The sequence below is a fragment of the Penaeus japonicus genome, unplaced genomic scaffold (genome assembly GCF_977035675.1).
Source record: "Penaeus japonicus unplaced genomic scaffold, GWHDUDI00000001_assembly GWHDUDI00000015, whole genome shotgun sequence".
In the NCBI taxonomy this organism is placed as follows: domain Eukaryota; kingdom Metazoa; phylum Arthropoda; class Malacostraca; order Decapoda; family Penaeidae; genus Penaeus; species Penaeus japonicus.
Window position 1 is genome coordinate 12,530,740 of NW_028234417.1, and position 13,907 is coordinate 12,544,646.

Genomic DNA, 13,907 nt, shown 5'->3' on the forward strand with positions numbered 1-13,907 from the left:
AATTGACGATGTAGGGCGGCAGATTCCAGTCGTCTTGCAGTAGACATCCTATCCTGTTCCTCACTGTGTATATATAAGCTTAACTAAAGTGGATTGTAGAATTTAAATGAAAATATGCCCAAGAATCTATCACACAATCTTACCTTGCGGTGGTTATTCAACGCAATAAGTACATTCAAGAACAGCAGGACTGGACGACTTATTTATTTCCACCATGCAAAACATTATGCAAACAGAAAATTGCATTAACTGTAACATTTATGTATCAACATAATTTGGAATATAAAGGAAAAAAGTATATTTAGCGCTTTTTCCTTCAGTGTAGCGCATTCATCGCTTTTCAGCTGCCGGGCTGGCACCGAGTCCCCCTGAAGGCTTCGCTCATCCCGGTCCCACATTGTCCGCTCGCAAGATCTTCTCGACTACTCCCGCATAAATAAGGTATTTATGTCTATTAGGAGACGGGAGAGAAGGAGAAGCACGTGTTTATGATATGAGGTTGAAGGAATAAAAGGTTTAGTTCAAATGCATGTCTTGGTTATGTGTTTACTTGTTTTGTTATTGTTTTTCTCTGTCTTGTGGTGTGCTTCAAAGGTCAGGTTTTAATTATTCAGGTGACCACTGCGACGACAAAGTATTTTTACATTTTGTGAGTGTTATTTACTACAATTCCAGTTATGACTTACACCTTGATATCAGTCAGGTGTGTAGAGAGCAGATTAGAGAAGTCCATATTGGTGCTTTTGATTTTGCAGAAGTACGTTTTTTTTTCCAGTTCCTGTTACCTAGTTGACAGTCAGTGGGACAGCAGGTCACATAGGGAGTTCCCTTTCGTAAATGTGGAATGAGTTACTTGTAAGAAGATGTAGGTGTCAAAGCAAGACCTGTGCAACATTACTGGTTAAATTTACTGAAATTATTTTCCTGATATTCCATTGTTTGTCTTTTGCTCAAAGTTGGGCAAGTGTGTGTCTGTGTCAATTGGATTTTCTTGTTTTTTTTTGTTTTTTTTTTGTGGCTGTTTATATGTATGAGGCTTCTATGTTTATTTTCTGGTGTTTTGATAATAACATCAGATTATATCATGAAAATGCAAAATAGGATAGAAAATTGTGAGCAATTGTGGGGTAGGATTACATTGTCTTTTTAGTGTATGTTTGTCATAAATTGTGGCAAAGTGTCTGTTGTTATTAGGCTCTCTGACAAAAAAACAAATCTTCATCATGTAATTTCTTGAGCTGGAACAGGTTACTTATTTGTTGATAAAATGCCAGGGCGACCTGCAAACTCTTATTTTACCAGAATGTATGCACTGGTCATTAGTTGGCCTCTGCCCAAGTGCTGAAGTCAAGGAGCCGAATGACAGAAGTGATAGGTATCAAGCAAATGAGCATATTACAAAGAAAGGTTGATAAGTCATAGTTATTCCACAACTGTTCTGCCCACAGCACAATGAGTGACCGGCTGGAGCCTGTCCCACCTGTGGAGAAGGACTCCTTTCCACTGGAGGAGGAGAAGGTGATGGATCTCTGGAAGAAGATTGACGCCTTCCAGACTTCACTCAAGCAGAGCAAGGATAGACCAAAGTAGGTGTTCTTATGGAGGCATTGATATAGTGGGATATTTTCTTTCTATTTAACCCATTCAAGCCGGGGCTATTCTGGCTCTAAATGGTCTGAATGTCGGGGTTTTCGAAAGCATAAGCCTAACTCTTCGGGATTCTTGGGCGCTCTGGCCGTGAGCGAGTACTGTAAGCCTGACCACCCTGAGCACCGGCCTTGACCAAATATCTCGTCGCCGGTGTCAGACCCAAAAACCACTGAACATGATAGCAAGTCAACTGGTGCGGATGGGTTAACCCATTGGAGCCGGTTGACGTGATAGCACGTATTGTGGTTTTCGCGTCAGACGCCCTGGACGAGCTATGAGGGGAAGCCGCGCGCTCGGGTAGAGCGAGCGGGCAACCCAGGCTTGCGGCTTGTGCGCCCGAGAATCTCGAGGCGTTAGGCTTATGCGTTCGAGAACCCCGGTATTGCAACCGCGCAAAGCCGGAACGGCCCAGGCGTGAATGGGTTGAGGATTGTAAAAGGTTTTAGTTAAGGTCAGAATAATAGAAATTTGTGTATATACTATTTATCCAAATGTTACTTGTTACGGTGTCTTTCTTTTATAAGGATATTTTTTGCAGTTGCAAATTTCTGTGTAATATAATATTTTTACTATATATTTGGTTGTAGATTTCTTTATTTAATATATATATGTTAATTTACCGTATGTGTGATTTTATACTTACCTATTTTTATCTTTATGATAGGTTTACTTTTTATGATGGTCCACCATTTGCCACTGGTCTTCCTCACTATGGACATATTTTGGCTGGCACCATTAAGGATGTAGTAACGCGATGGGCACACCAAACAGGACATCATGTGGAACGTCGCTTTGGCTGGGATACCCATGGCCTTCCAGTGGTGAGGCTTTTATGGTGTTTCAATGCATTTAAAGTTAATCCGTTAATGACAGATAATGTGATATCACGTCATGTGGTGGCACCATTTGCTGCTTAGGACGCAATATCATGTCATGGATTTCTTTATGGCCAGCACACCAGGTGATCATGCATGTAGCAGGTGGCCACAGCCAGAGCAGGTGGTTGCCCAGAGGCATTAGGCCTGAATGCATTTAAATGCCCAGCGTTAAGGCCAGGTGGAGTCAAAACTGCTCTGGCATTACTGGGTTGAAAGACCTAGCTTTAGCTCCTGAGGTATTATTTCATGTATAGTTGGTTTGTTATTTTTAGTGGAAATGATAATGTTATTGTTAGTATTATTGCTATATCCAAGATAAGTATCTAGTGGGCAAAGTCAGAAGATGTAGAGATGATATGGATATGCAAATATAAAGAATAGATTAACTAGGACCAGAGTCTGTACTCAACAAAGTGATTATCTAGTAGGACCCTTAGCAAAGATTATTATGCATGTTATGCCGAAGCTCTTGTCAATTACCAAATTGAAACAATGAAAATTTGGAAGTTGCAACTTAAAGTTGTTTAAGCAAGAATTCTCTTCCTTTTGCTTCATGATAATATCTGAGTGTGTGTGTGTGTGTGTGTGTTTGTGTGTGCGTGCATGCATGCTTGTTTGTGCGTCTGCACATATTTTGTGTCATTGGCAGGATGTTCTTGGCAATGACACTATGTACTATGTCACTTCACATAAAAAAAATTTGATGAGACTATTTTTGATTATTACCATTTAAGGATTTATATGTAGTAGAAGTACAGGTTTTAATGGTTATTTATTTATTTATTTATTTTATATATCTATTTTTTATCAGTATGCTAAGAATTATCCACAAACTTGCCTCATTTTTAAAAAGCCTGTATATAAAAAGGTTAAGAATGGCAGTCCATTGCTAAACCAAAAGTAGTAACTATTAGTATTTTGTCAGAATAGTTTGTTAAAATATGAGGTCATTAGTTGATTTTCTCAAATCTTATTTTTTGTTTAATACTTGTAACTTTTTTTTTCATCCCCAAAAGGAATATGAAATTGACAAGACTCATAACATCAATGGACCTGAGGATGTGCAGAAGATTGGCATCAAGAAATATAATGAGCTGTGTCGCAGTATTGTCACAAGATATTCTAAAGAATGGGAAGAGATTATCAGTAGGATGGGACGTTGGATTGGTAAAGTAGTTCCTTTGGTGTTTTATGTTGAACTGAATGAAAATATATAAATTATAACACATGATCACAGGTGATTGGTGTTTATTTTTAGAACTAGGTTTCCTAGTGAGATATAGACAAGTAAATAGTTTGTTTTTTTTATACAGATTATTAGAATATCTATTTCCATCATCAGTATATATTTGAATTTTTTTGGGAAATGTTAAAAATGTTAAAGTAGGGATACTGAGGTCTGCATGTTGGTAGCTCAGCAAAGTCAATATCATTTACTTTGCCTTTAGGCTGAAATGTTTCACAAGGAGAATTATATCTTAACCTCAGATTTCAAGAATGATTACAAGACCCTCTACCCTTGGTATATGGAGAGCATCTGGTGGATCTTCTCACAGCTGTACCAAAAGGGAATGGTCTATCGCGGTTTCAAAGTGATGCCATTCTCGACTGCCTGCTCCACACCCTTGTCTAACTTTGAAGCGGGTCAGAACTACAAGGATACACAAGACCCATCTGGTAGGAATTCTGTTGATTTTCTTTTCCCTTGACTTTTCTTCTAGATTGAAGAGTTATTCAGAGCAAAATAGTATAAATGTGGTATTATAGGACTGAAACCCCTAATTTATGAAGTGATTTTCACTTGTATATTTCATGATATACATATGATTTATTGATATACCACAATTTTGCTTCGATATCATCAAATACTGTTGGTTTGTTACATGATAAGAAACATTCTAAACCATTTTTGTATATCCACAGTTGTTGTCAATTTTCCAATCCTTGAAGAAAAAGACGTCCTTCTTGTAGCCTGGACTACAACTCCGTGGACCCTGCCTTCAAATTTGGCACTGTGTGTGAACCCAGAAATGGACTATGTCAAAGTCCAGGGCAAGGTAAACTAGTACTTGAAGTACTTGGTCTAAAAAGATGTGTGATGATAAAATCACTGTGGGAACATTATGTATGTAAATTGTCTATGTTAAGCACAGTAATTTTCTATTTTATATAAAAGTCAGAAAAATATTGTTGAATCTCTAAAATAGATTTCTTTTGTTCAGACCAAGGAGCGGACCGGTAAATACATCTTGATGGAAGCTCGACTTTGCCAGCTGTTTAAGAATGAAACCGAGTATGAAGTTCTGTCAAAGTTCAAGGGAAAAGAACTGGAAGGAATCCGTTATGAGCCTCTCTTTGATTACTTTAAAAAGGTAAAGAAATGAACAGAAATAATGTATGATTATTTGCTCTGTTTGATGATAATCGTGAATTTATTGTTTAGGTTTATGAAATTGTCTTATAATGAATGATCAATTTTCAGAAAGAAGCCAATGGTGCCTTCAAAGTTTTGTGCGATGGTTATGTAACCTCAGAGTCAGGTACAGGTATTGTCCATCAAGCGCCCTACTTTGGTGAGGATGATTTCCGCGTCTGTCTGGGCTACAACATCATCACCAGAGATGAGTCTCCTATCTGTCCAGTGGATGATGCTGGCCGTTTTGTCCTTCCTGTCACTGACTTTAAAGGTGTACATGTGAAGGAAGCAGACCCAGACATCATCAAGCTTCTGCGGTCCAGAGGAAGGATAGTGAAAGCCGAAAGCGTCAACCATAGCTACCCATTCTGCTGGAGGTCAGACACCCCTCTCATCTATCGTGCTGTACCATCGTGGTTCATCAGAGTAGAGCAGATGCAAGAGAAACTCCTAGCGTCCAATGATAAAACTTATTGGGTTCCTAGTTTTGTCAAAGATAAAAGGTGAGAGAGGTTCCTCTTTCAACAATTAATTTTTAGTAAATTGCTTGCAAGCAATGTAAAGTATTTCAGTTTGTTATATTCGTTATTTTTAATTTATGCATGTAGAATAATTATTATATTATGCAAAGTGCTTTAATTCTGATATTTGAAATGCAATAGATTGGGGAAATGTTTCTATATTTTCAGATTTGCCAATTGGTTGAGAGATGCTCGTGACTGGGCTGTGAGTCGTAACCGTTACTGGGGTACACCAATCCCATTATGGGTATCTGATGACTTCCAAGAGGTGGGTTTCTATTGGTACTTCATAGTAAAATCATTATAGACTATTTTATATGTATATCAGTGATTAGCTGATTGTTAAATGTTTTTTGTCATTACAATTTATCATATTTACTGTAATTGTTATTTTCTTAATAAACCAATTGATTTGCAGATTGTGTGCATTAGCAGCATTGCAGAACTGGAAAAGCTGTCTGGAGAGAAGATCAAAGACATCCATCGTGATAGTATTGACCACATTACCATTCCATCAGCCAAACCAGGAAATCCACCACTCAGGCGCATCTCGGAAGTCTTTGATTGCTGGTTTGAGTCTGGCTCCATGCCTTATGCTCAGGTGAGGCTCACTGCAATTGCCCCTTGGAGAATGGGACTCATGGTATCAAAGTTCTTGGGTGTGGTTGATGATGATGATGCTGATTTTTTTTTCTTTCTTTCTTTCTTTCTTTCTTTCTTTCTTTCTTTCTTTTTCCAGAATAATGTAATAAAAAAAACAAAAAAAAACTTGATCTGTGAAAAAAGTATGGAATGGACCGTATGTTCACTTTATATACATATAAAGGAGAGGCCAGCAATAGACAACTTTATGTACAATAAATGTATAACAACCATTCTTAGGTTCACTATCCATTTGAGAAGAAGAGAGAGTTTGAAGATTGTTTCCCTGCTGACTTCATTGCTGAGGGTATTGACCAGACTAGAGGTTGGTTCTACACACTCCTTGTGATCTCAACTGCATTGTTTGGCAAACCACCTTTCAAGAACTTGATTTGCAATGGCCTTGTCTTGGCTGAAGATGGACAGAAGATGAGTAAGAGGAAGAAGAACTACCCTGATCCACTGTACATGGTGGACAAGTATGGTGCTGATTCCCTGCGATTGTATCTTACTAACAGGTAGGTTATTGATAGGATGGGTGGTGTTCTAATAGTGCTATAACTTTATTAACCCATTAGTCGCGGTTTTAATTAAATATTTACGTAGTAAGATGGCTGGTTTACATTGTCTGGCACGGTGCCATCCGCATCTATGACCGACTCTGCCTTTGCAGCAAATCATGCCATCTGCTGCTAATGAGTTGATTTTTGGGTTGTAGGTAAGTTAAACTAAAATTAATGGGGTGTTGATTAATCTTGCTTGCCTAATAATGAATCTGTAATTTTCTTTTCCATTTATAGCCCAGCTGTAAGAGGTGAGAATTTACGTTTCAAAGAAATTGACGTGTTGAATCTGCTGAAGGAAGTCTTCATCCCGTGGCTCAATGCATATCGTTTCTTTGTTCAACAGGTTGAAAGGTATTTTTTTTTTTGGTTCGATTTTATTACCTTTGCAATTTTGTGTTTACTGTAGTATGATATGCACAAATTATTTACACAACTGTCTTTAAAATTAAACTACCATTGAAACGAAATAGCAGAATTTTGAAACCTAACATCCAGTTGAAGTTGAAGAACTTCACGAAATAATATGAATCATCTTCAAAAGGTATGAGAAAGAAGAAGGTGAGCAATTCCAGTTTGAGGAAAGCGTCATGGGCAAGTCAACCAACGTAATGGACAGGTGGATTCTGTCCTTCACACAGTCACTCCTTGCCTTTGTGTACAAGGAGATGGAAGCTTACCGCCTCTACACTGTCACACCACGCCTTGTGAAGTTTGTAGATAACCTCACCAACTGGTATGTAAGGTTTAACAGGAAGAGGCTGAAGGGAGAGACTGGGAAGGAAGATTGTCTGAGAGCTTTGGAGACTTTGTACTCTGTGCTATTCTGCATGGTGAGGGTCATGGCCCCCTTCACTCCCTTCATCACTGAGACCATGTACCAGAACCTGAGACGGGTGCTCAAGCCTGGAACCCTTGGACAGGTCAGTCGAGAGAGGCGTTCATTATTGTGGGGAAATAGGGATTTGTGTATATTCTTTGTTTTCATTTTTAAAATGTTCATGTTTGCACTATTTTATTATAGGAATACAATCGACATCTTTAGAAAACTTGGTTTAATCCTTTATTTTATGTGTTGAATTTTCACATTAAGTTTCTAAAAAGCATTTAAATAATTAATAAATGCATACTCAAAATATAATACAAAAGAATGTAAAGATTTTCATACATTACTTCATTCTCTTTTCAGGGTGATACCACTTCAGTCCACTACCTCATGGTACCTCAACCAGTGAAGAAACTCATTTGTCCTGAGATTGAGACCTGTGTAGGTATTCTGCAGAATGTTGTTGAATTGGGTCGATACATCCGAGACAAGGTGAACAACCCAATGAAGTATCCCTTGCCTGAAGTAGTTGTCATCCACAAAGACCAGCAGATTCTTGATGATGTCTTGAGGCTTGAGAAGTACATTAAGGAAGAGCTCAATGTCAAGAATGTGACGACATCAACTGACAAGCAGAAGTATGGAGTTGCTCTGAGGGCTGATATGAACTTCAAGTTACTGGGTGCAAGACTGAAAGGTGATGTGAAGAAAGTCCAGCAGAAGGTAGCAGAATTGACAGATGTGGAGATCCAGAACATGCTTCACACTGGATCAATTGATATTCTAGGCCACACCATTGATGCCAGTGAGCTTAATGTCAAGTACAGTTTTAGTGGTGAGAAGGCAGAGGAATTATCTTCAAAATATGAGGCTCATGCTGATGCTAATGTTCTTATCTTGTTAGATATTACTCCTTCTCAGGACATGTTGGATGAAGGTATGGCACGAGAGGTTATTAACAGAGTGCAGAAATTAAGAAAGAAGGCAAACTTAGTCCCAACTGATGAAGTAACTGTATGGTATGAAGCAAAGGATGGCGAGCTGGCACGTATCATCACGTCCTTCACTGAATATATTGAGACGGCTACAAAGACACCATGCAAACCTTTGTCAGAGAAGAACAGCACTGATGTAATCATTGAGGAAGTAGCAGATGTAAAGAAAACAGATTTGAAGTTGGTAATCACTAAGGGTTTCTGTGCTGGTTGGGCCATGACAGCATCTACAGCAGACAATGAAGGGCCAGTAGTACAAGGAGGGTTGGCATGTCCTTGGGTGAATATTATCCTTGATGGCACACCTAGATTTGCTAACAACAGCTGTAGTGCAACATTGCTACTTGAAAATCCACAGAGTTCCCCAGTTATCAGATCTTGTAAGGATATTCTTCTTGAAGCCCAAAACATCTTTGGCTTCCCACTTAAACATGCCAAGTTGCATGTTGAAAGAAAACAGATAGACCTTGATAAAGCTTCTGTAAAAGACCTCATTGGGAAAACTGTTGTTGTGACTTCAGCTCTTAACAAAGTCCCTGTTGGAACATCAGCAATCAAGCCATACAGCAGGTTAGTTACTTCAAGTATATTCAACTGTGTTATGAATATTGTATAATGAATGATTGACTACAAAATTATTTGCTATAATGCAGACCTAATTCAAGATTTGTTCCAGATCTCATAAGTCATTATTTTCTTTTTCAGATTTGTTAATGTCGAAGGAAATGGAAAGAAGGCATCTGTACTCCTGGAAAACCCCTGTGGGGATGGCATCATGACAGTGCCAAACTTTGTTAAATTTGTGATGAATGTTTTGGGCTTGAAATCGAAACCTCGTCTCTTTGCTGATGCTGACAAGAAGAAAGAATTGCCACTTAATGGCACCAGTTTAACAAAGCTTCATGGGTCCACAGTTTATCTTTGATGTGTGATAGGGTTCCTGTTGTTTTTGAAAAGGATTTTGATTGTAAATTTCCTGAATATCTGGAATATTAATTAGGACTTGATCCAAAGAGTAGAGCTTCACATTGTTTGCATAAATAATTTATTGCTGATATCAGTGCAAGAAAAAATTACACCAGTGGATAACAAACTATAATACAGCACAAGCAATATATATCATATGAAGTAGATATCTGATGTTCATGACTGTCCAGTATAAGCATTTGTGATTTGAATTAGCTCTTCATAGAATCTTCATTGAAGACTGATGTAACTTTTTTATGCACTTTAGACATGTGTAGCTTATTGACTGACTGAAATGAAATTTTAATAAGGAATATTAGGAAACTAATTTTGTGATCTTCCTATGTGTGCTTCTACATCTGTTTGTTATTCTAAACCTTGTTACATCATCAAAAAAGACCACTCATGATCAGTGTTTTCTTAAAATAACCTTTGAAGATAATCGTGAAGATCTTTATTTTTGTATTTTGCATGAAAGGAAGTATTCACTAAGAGTAACAGTTATTTAAATTTAAGCTATTACCAGGGTTTATTTGATTTATGTTTATTCAGTAATTGAATACAAACATAAGTCATGACAAATTTAACTAACAAAAAACAATTAATTGAGAAGCAAATAAAAAATACATTTGGCAGACACCATCACACAAGATTAACGCTACCATTAATATTCACGCTCCTAAATATAATATATTGCTCCATCTAGAACTATTTGTTAAACAAGATTCCTCTTTCTAAAAGTTTTTATACTGATTTTAACCTTATTTTACATGGTAGTGGTTTTCAGAGCTGGAAATAGCTGATGATGTGGCAGTTAATTTTAACCCATTGGTTGCGGTTTTAATAAAATATGCATGGATGGTGGGTTTACAATGTCTGGCACGGTGCCATCCGCATCTACGACCGACTGCCTTGGCAGCAAATTATGACATCCACTGCTAATGGGTTGATCATAAAAAAATTATTTTTATACAAGATGAAATATTTTTATGGTGAGAGAATATGAGCAAACTTGTCTAATTTATTCAAATTCTGTGCATATATAACCTTAAATAGCAAGTGATTCATGCATTCAAGGCATTTTTCTCTCCAACCATTTTAAATGCCCAGTCTTTGAATTCTGATTCTTATTGTAACATCTTTTAAAATGACAGAAGCTGATATCCAGAATGTGTTTTATGTTGCAATTTCATCATTTTACTAATTATTTGGTTATAATCCCAGTTCTATGCAAACTTGTGCACACTGCTTTTACTTCCAAAGTTATGCTAGAACTAGTTGAAACATTCAAGATGGTAGGAATCAGTATCAACAAGAAGAGGCCAGCTGAGGCTGTCTGCTCATCTATTCTGATTGAATATGAGTTAAGCCATGTCCTTATGGCTGAACAGTGCTCGCCAGACTGTTTTGTTATGTGCTGTCTGTGGGCATACTTAGGCGATGTCCATGCAAACAAGCTTCTTAGGAAAATTTGTTTGATGTCTGGTACGATGACCATGGTGTACAACAAAGGTGATTGCAAGAGAATAGCACTGTAGGACTATTGTTAAAACTTGAGTAACTGACGACTAAACCCCCAAGGTTCTGTATGTAATCTTGTATGTATGGCAGCAACCTTACACTACTGGTCACTGTCACTGTCTGAATTGGCTGGAACTCCAGCAAGAGGACTTTGCTGGTTTGCTCACAGACAAAGAAAAGTTTGTTGACAGGCAACCTAGTCACTTGACTAGCAGAAGTGAATTGTTTGGATAGGACTTACAACACTCCGTAGCAGAATTCACGTAAAAAAGAAAACTTTAGTTTTTTTGTATAAATTTATAGATTTGCCTTTTCAAATGTACTATGTAAATGCATACATCTGTAATTCCTTTTATCAGACTTTTTTTTTTAAATTACAGAAGGCTTTGCTTTATAATTACAATAGGCTCAAAGATAGTCTTTGAAAAGCTGTGATAAGCTGTATATAGAAGAAGAGCACTTTTATGTTCATCAATAAGTAGACTAAGATATTTGGATATTTCACCAGAACCACATTTAATTTTCCTTAATTTTGTACACCTTTTAATAGTGATTAAAGAGTAATAAAAAATATTACTAAAATAAAATTAACAACTGCAACCATGACCTATTAATATTTCTATTGTTAACCCTCTCTGGACGGGTGGTACACTACTGTACCGCTCCTTCAAAAGCCCGGTGGCTGGGCGGCACAATATGGTGCCAGCCATTTAATTGATTTAGGCCTAAGCGTTTGAAAGCCCCAGCATTGTGACATGCAAGGCTGGAATGCCCCCGTCGTGAGTGGGTTAATCAAGAACTGAAACTTGGATCATAATATTATGGACAGATTTTTGTTTAAAGGTGATCTGTGAAATCCAATGGAAAAAGCTCTCAGCAAATGTTTCCAATAATATCAGTAATTTATAATTGACTACAAGGGTTAAAGGGAAAGAAAAGATTTGATACATGTTTCTCTTTTTTTGTTATTTAAAAAAATCCAATAAAATATATAGTAAAATAGGCACTAATTGTTTCTAAAACATTCTCTTTAAAAATAAATAAAACATCCTTGCATTGTGTTATACATGTGTCACTATAAATATTAAACCTCAATTCCTACAATTTCACAGCTGTATACTGGGTTTATTTTTTCCCATTACATCAACTTGGGTGTCATGTTTCATTAAAGTCTAATACCATACGTGTCATTAACTTTTCCTAAATATGAAGAAAAACTTGATTGCTGCTTGCACTATAATGGGATAATTCATCACCTCTTAGAGACAAGACCTCTGACTCCAGTTTTGGTCCAGATTTAGCCTGAAAGTAAAAAGGCATATTAAATACACTTTGTAATTTCAAAATATATTAACTTACAATACTAGAAACACATCTCATTGTAAATTGCTATATCACCATTTGTAGGTTATGATTATAATTCTACATACATGTGTACCTGAAACAAATGTAGTTACATCACAATGCTAAAAGTGCAACATTCCATGCAACAATCAAAATGTATATTAAAGTAAAAACATATATCAAAAGATCTTACCTTGCCCATTGCACATCTTTGCCATGAGCTATGCGACCACTGTGGCCACAAGCGGTTCTGGGATGCGTGTCAAGGGCCAGGATGTTCTCGTCGTGTTTCTAAGGGTGTTACAGCGCATTGCCTAGTTTAGCTTCGGAGCAGTTAGTAGTCGTAGGGGTGGTGCGCGTCTGAACTCATGTCTGAGCGTCTGGGCCTGGTTGGTTCTCGGATAAGAGAGGTAAGGCACGATGGGGCGGTGATGGGGGCAGTTGATCGGCGCGTACAGTGGGGGCGGGGGGATTAGTGGTGGGTGCAGTGACTTGGGGAGTGAGATGGTGTGTGTGTCAAATCTGTGTAGTGTGTGTGTGTGTGTCGTGTGTCGTGTGTCGTGTGTGTGTGTGGGTGGTGTGTGGAGGTGTGTGCTGTAGTGTATGTATTTATGTATGGTAAGTGTGTCTATCTACACTATCTCTATATATGTGTGTGTGTGTGTGAGTGTGGTGTGGGTGTATGTGTGTCTGTGTGAGTCGCACTAGTTTTTGTGTCTGGGAGGATGTGAGTAGTGTGATGTGTGTGGTAGTAGTGTGTAGTGTGTGTGTGAGTGTGAGCGAGAGTGATGTGTCTTGAGTGTGTGAGGTGGAGTGAGTTGTGTGGGTGTGTTTGTAGTCATGAGTGCGTAAGTGTTTTGGTGTATGTGTGTGTTTGTGTATGTGTGTGTGTCTTGTCGTGTTGTAGATGCATCTGTGTTTGTGTAAGTGTGTGGTGTAAGGTGTGTGTGACCTTTGTGTGTGTCTGTTTTTGGGTGTGTATGTGTAGAGTCATGTGTGTCATGTGTTTGAGTATGGTGTGTCATGTGTGTGTGTAATGTCGAGGTGTGTGACGTGTGTGTGTCTGTCTGAGTGTCTGAGTAAATTATCTTGTGTGTGTATATCTATTATCGTGTTTGTGGTGTGTGTGTGTACGTGTGTGGTGTTGTGTAGTGTGTGTGTGTGTAGTGTGATGAGTATGTTGTGTGTAGTGTGTGTGTGTGTGTGGGTGTGTGGGTGTGTTAGTTGTGTTTGGTTTGTGTGTATGGGTGTGTGTCGATGTGGCGTGGGAGTGTGTGTGTGTGTGTGTGTGAGAGAGTGTTTGAGTGCTGTGTGTCTGCTGTGTGTGGAGTGTGAGAGTGTGTGTGTTTTTTTGTGTGGGTGTGTGTGGGTGTGTGTGTGAGTGATGGTGTGTGAGTGAGTGAGTGTGTGTGTTTGTGTAGTGTGTGGGTGTGTGGTGACGTGTGTGTGAGTTTGTTTGTGAGTGTGTGTCGTTGTGTGTGTGTGTGGAGTGGGAAGGGGTGGGTGTGAGTGTGAGTGTGTATGTGTGTGCTGTGTGTGGGTGGGTGTGTGGTTGTGTGTGTTTGTGTATGAGAGGTTAGTGTTG

At 38.3% G+C, this 13,907-nt stretch overlaps 2 protein-coding genes across 2 annotated transcripts in view; one reads left to right on the forward strand and one right to left on the reverse strand.

The window, feature by feature from the left end:
- Nucleotides 1–334: 334 nt before the first annotated feature.
- Nucleotides 335–9,866, forward strand: IleRS (Isoleucyl-tRNA synthetase). Its single transcript, XM_043032345.2, has 15 exons — nt 335–441; nt 1,449–1,586; nt 2,315–2,471; nt 3,545–3,695; nt 4,017–4,205; nt 4,452–4,585; nt 4,751–4,900; nt 5,011–5,447; nt 5,634–5,733; nt 5,884–6,066; nt 6,348–6,625; nt 6,908–7,024; nt 7,215–7,593; nt 7,860–9,061; nt 9,197–9,866. Exons 2-15 carry the CDS (start codon nt 1,453–1,455, stop codon nt 9,414–9,416), a joined length of 3,831 nt encoding a protein of 1,276 aa, XP_042888279.1. The 5' UTR covers nt 335–441; nt 1,449–1,452; the 3' UTR covers nt 9,417–9,866.
- Nucleotides 9,867–12,124: 2,258 nt separating this feature from the next.
- Nucleotides 12,125–13,907, reverse strand: part of Mcm10 (minichromosome maintenance 10 homolog) — a 12,290-nt gene continuing 10,507 nt past the window's right edge. The window contains 4 exon segments of the mRNA XM_086544208.1: nt 12,125–12,280; nt 12,516–12,551; nt 12,554–12,613; nt 12,779–12,813. Coding sequence (XP_086400334.1) covers nt 12,179–12,280; nt 12,516–12,551; nt 12,554–12,613; nt 12,779–12,813 — 233 coding nt within the window. The 3' untranslated portion in view covers nt 12,125–12,178.

What these genes read in the sequence shown, in the direction of transcription:
- IleRS (XM_043032345.2), top strand. Translation starts at nt 1,453, where the DNA reads ATGAGTGACCGGCTGGAGCCTGTCCCACCTGTGGAGAAGGACTCCTTT. An exon ending in GGATACACAAGACCCATCTG is followed by an intron (nt 4,206 to 4,451) that starts GTAGGAATTCTG and finishes GTATATCCACAG; the next exon opens with TTGTTGTCAATTTTCCAATC. An exon ending in AGCCTGGAACCCTTGGACAG is followed by an intron (nt 7,594 to 7,859) that starts GTCAGTCGAGAG and finishes TTCTCTTTTCAG; the next exon opens with GGTGATACCACTTCAGTCCA.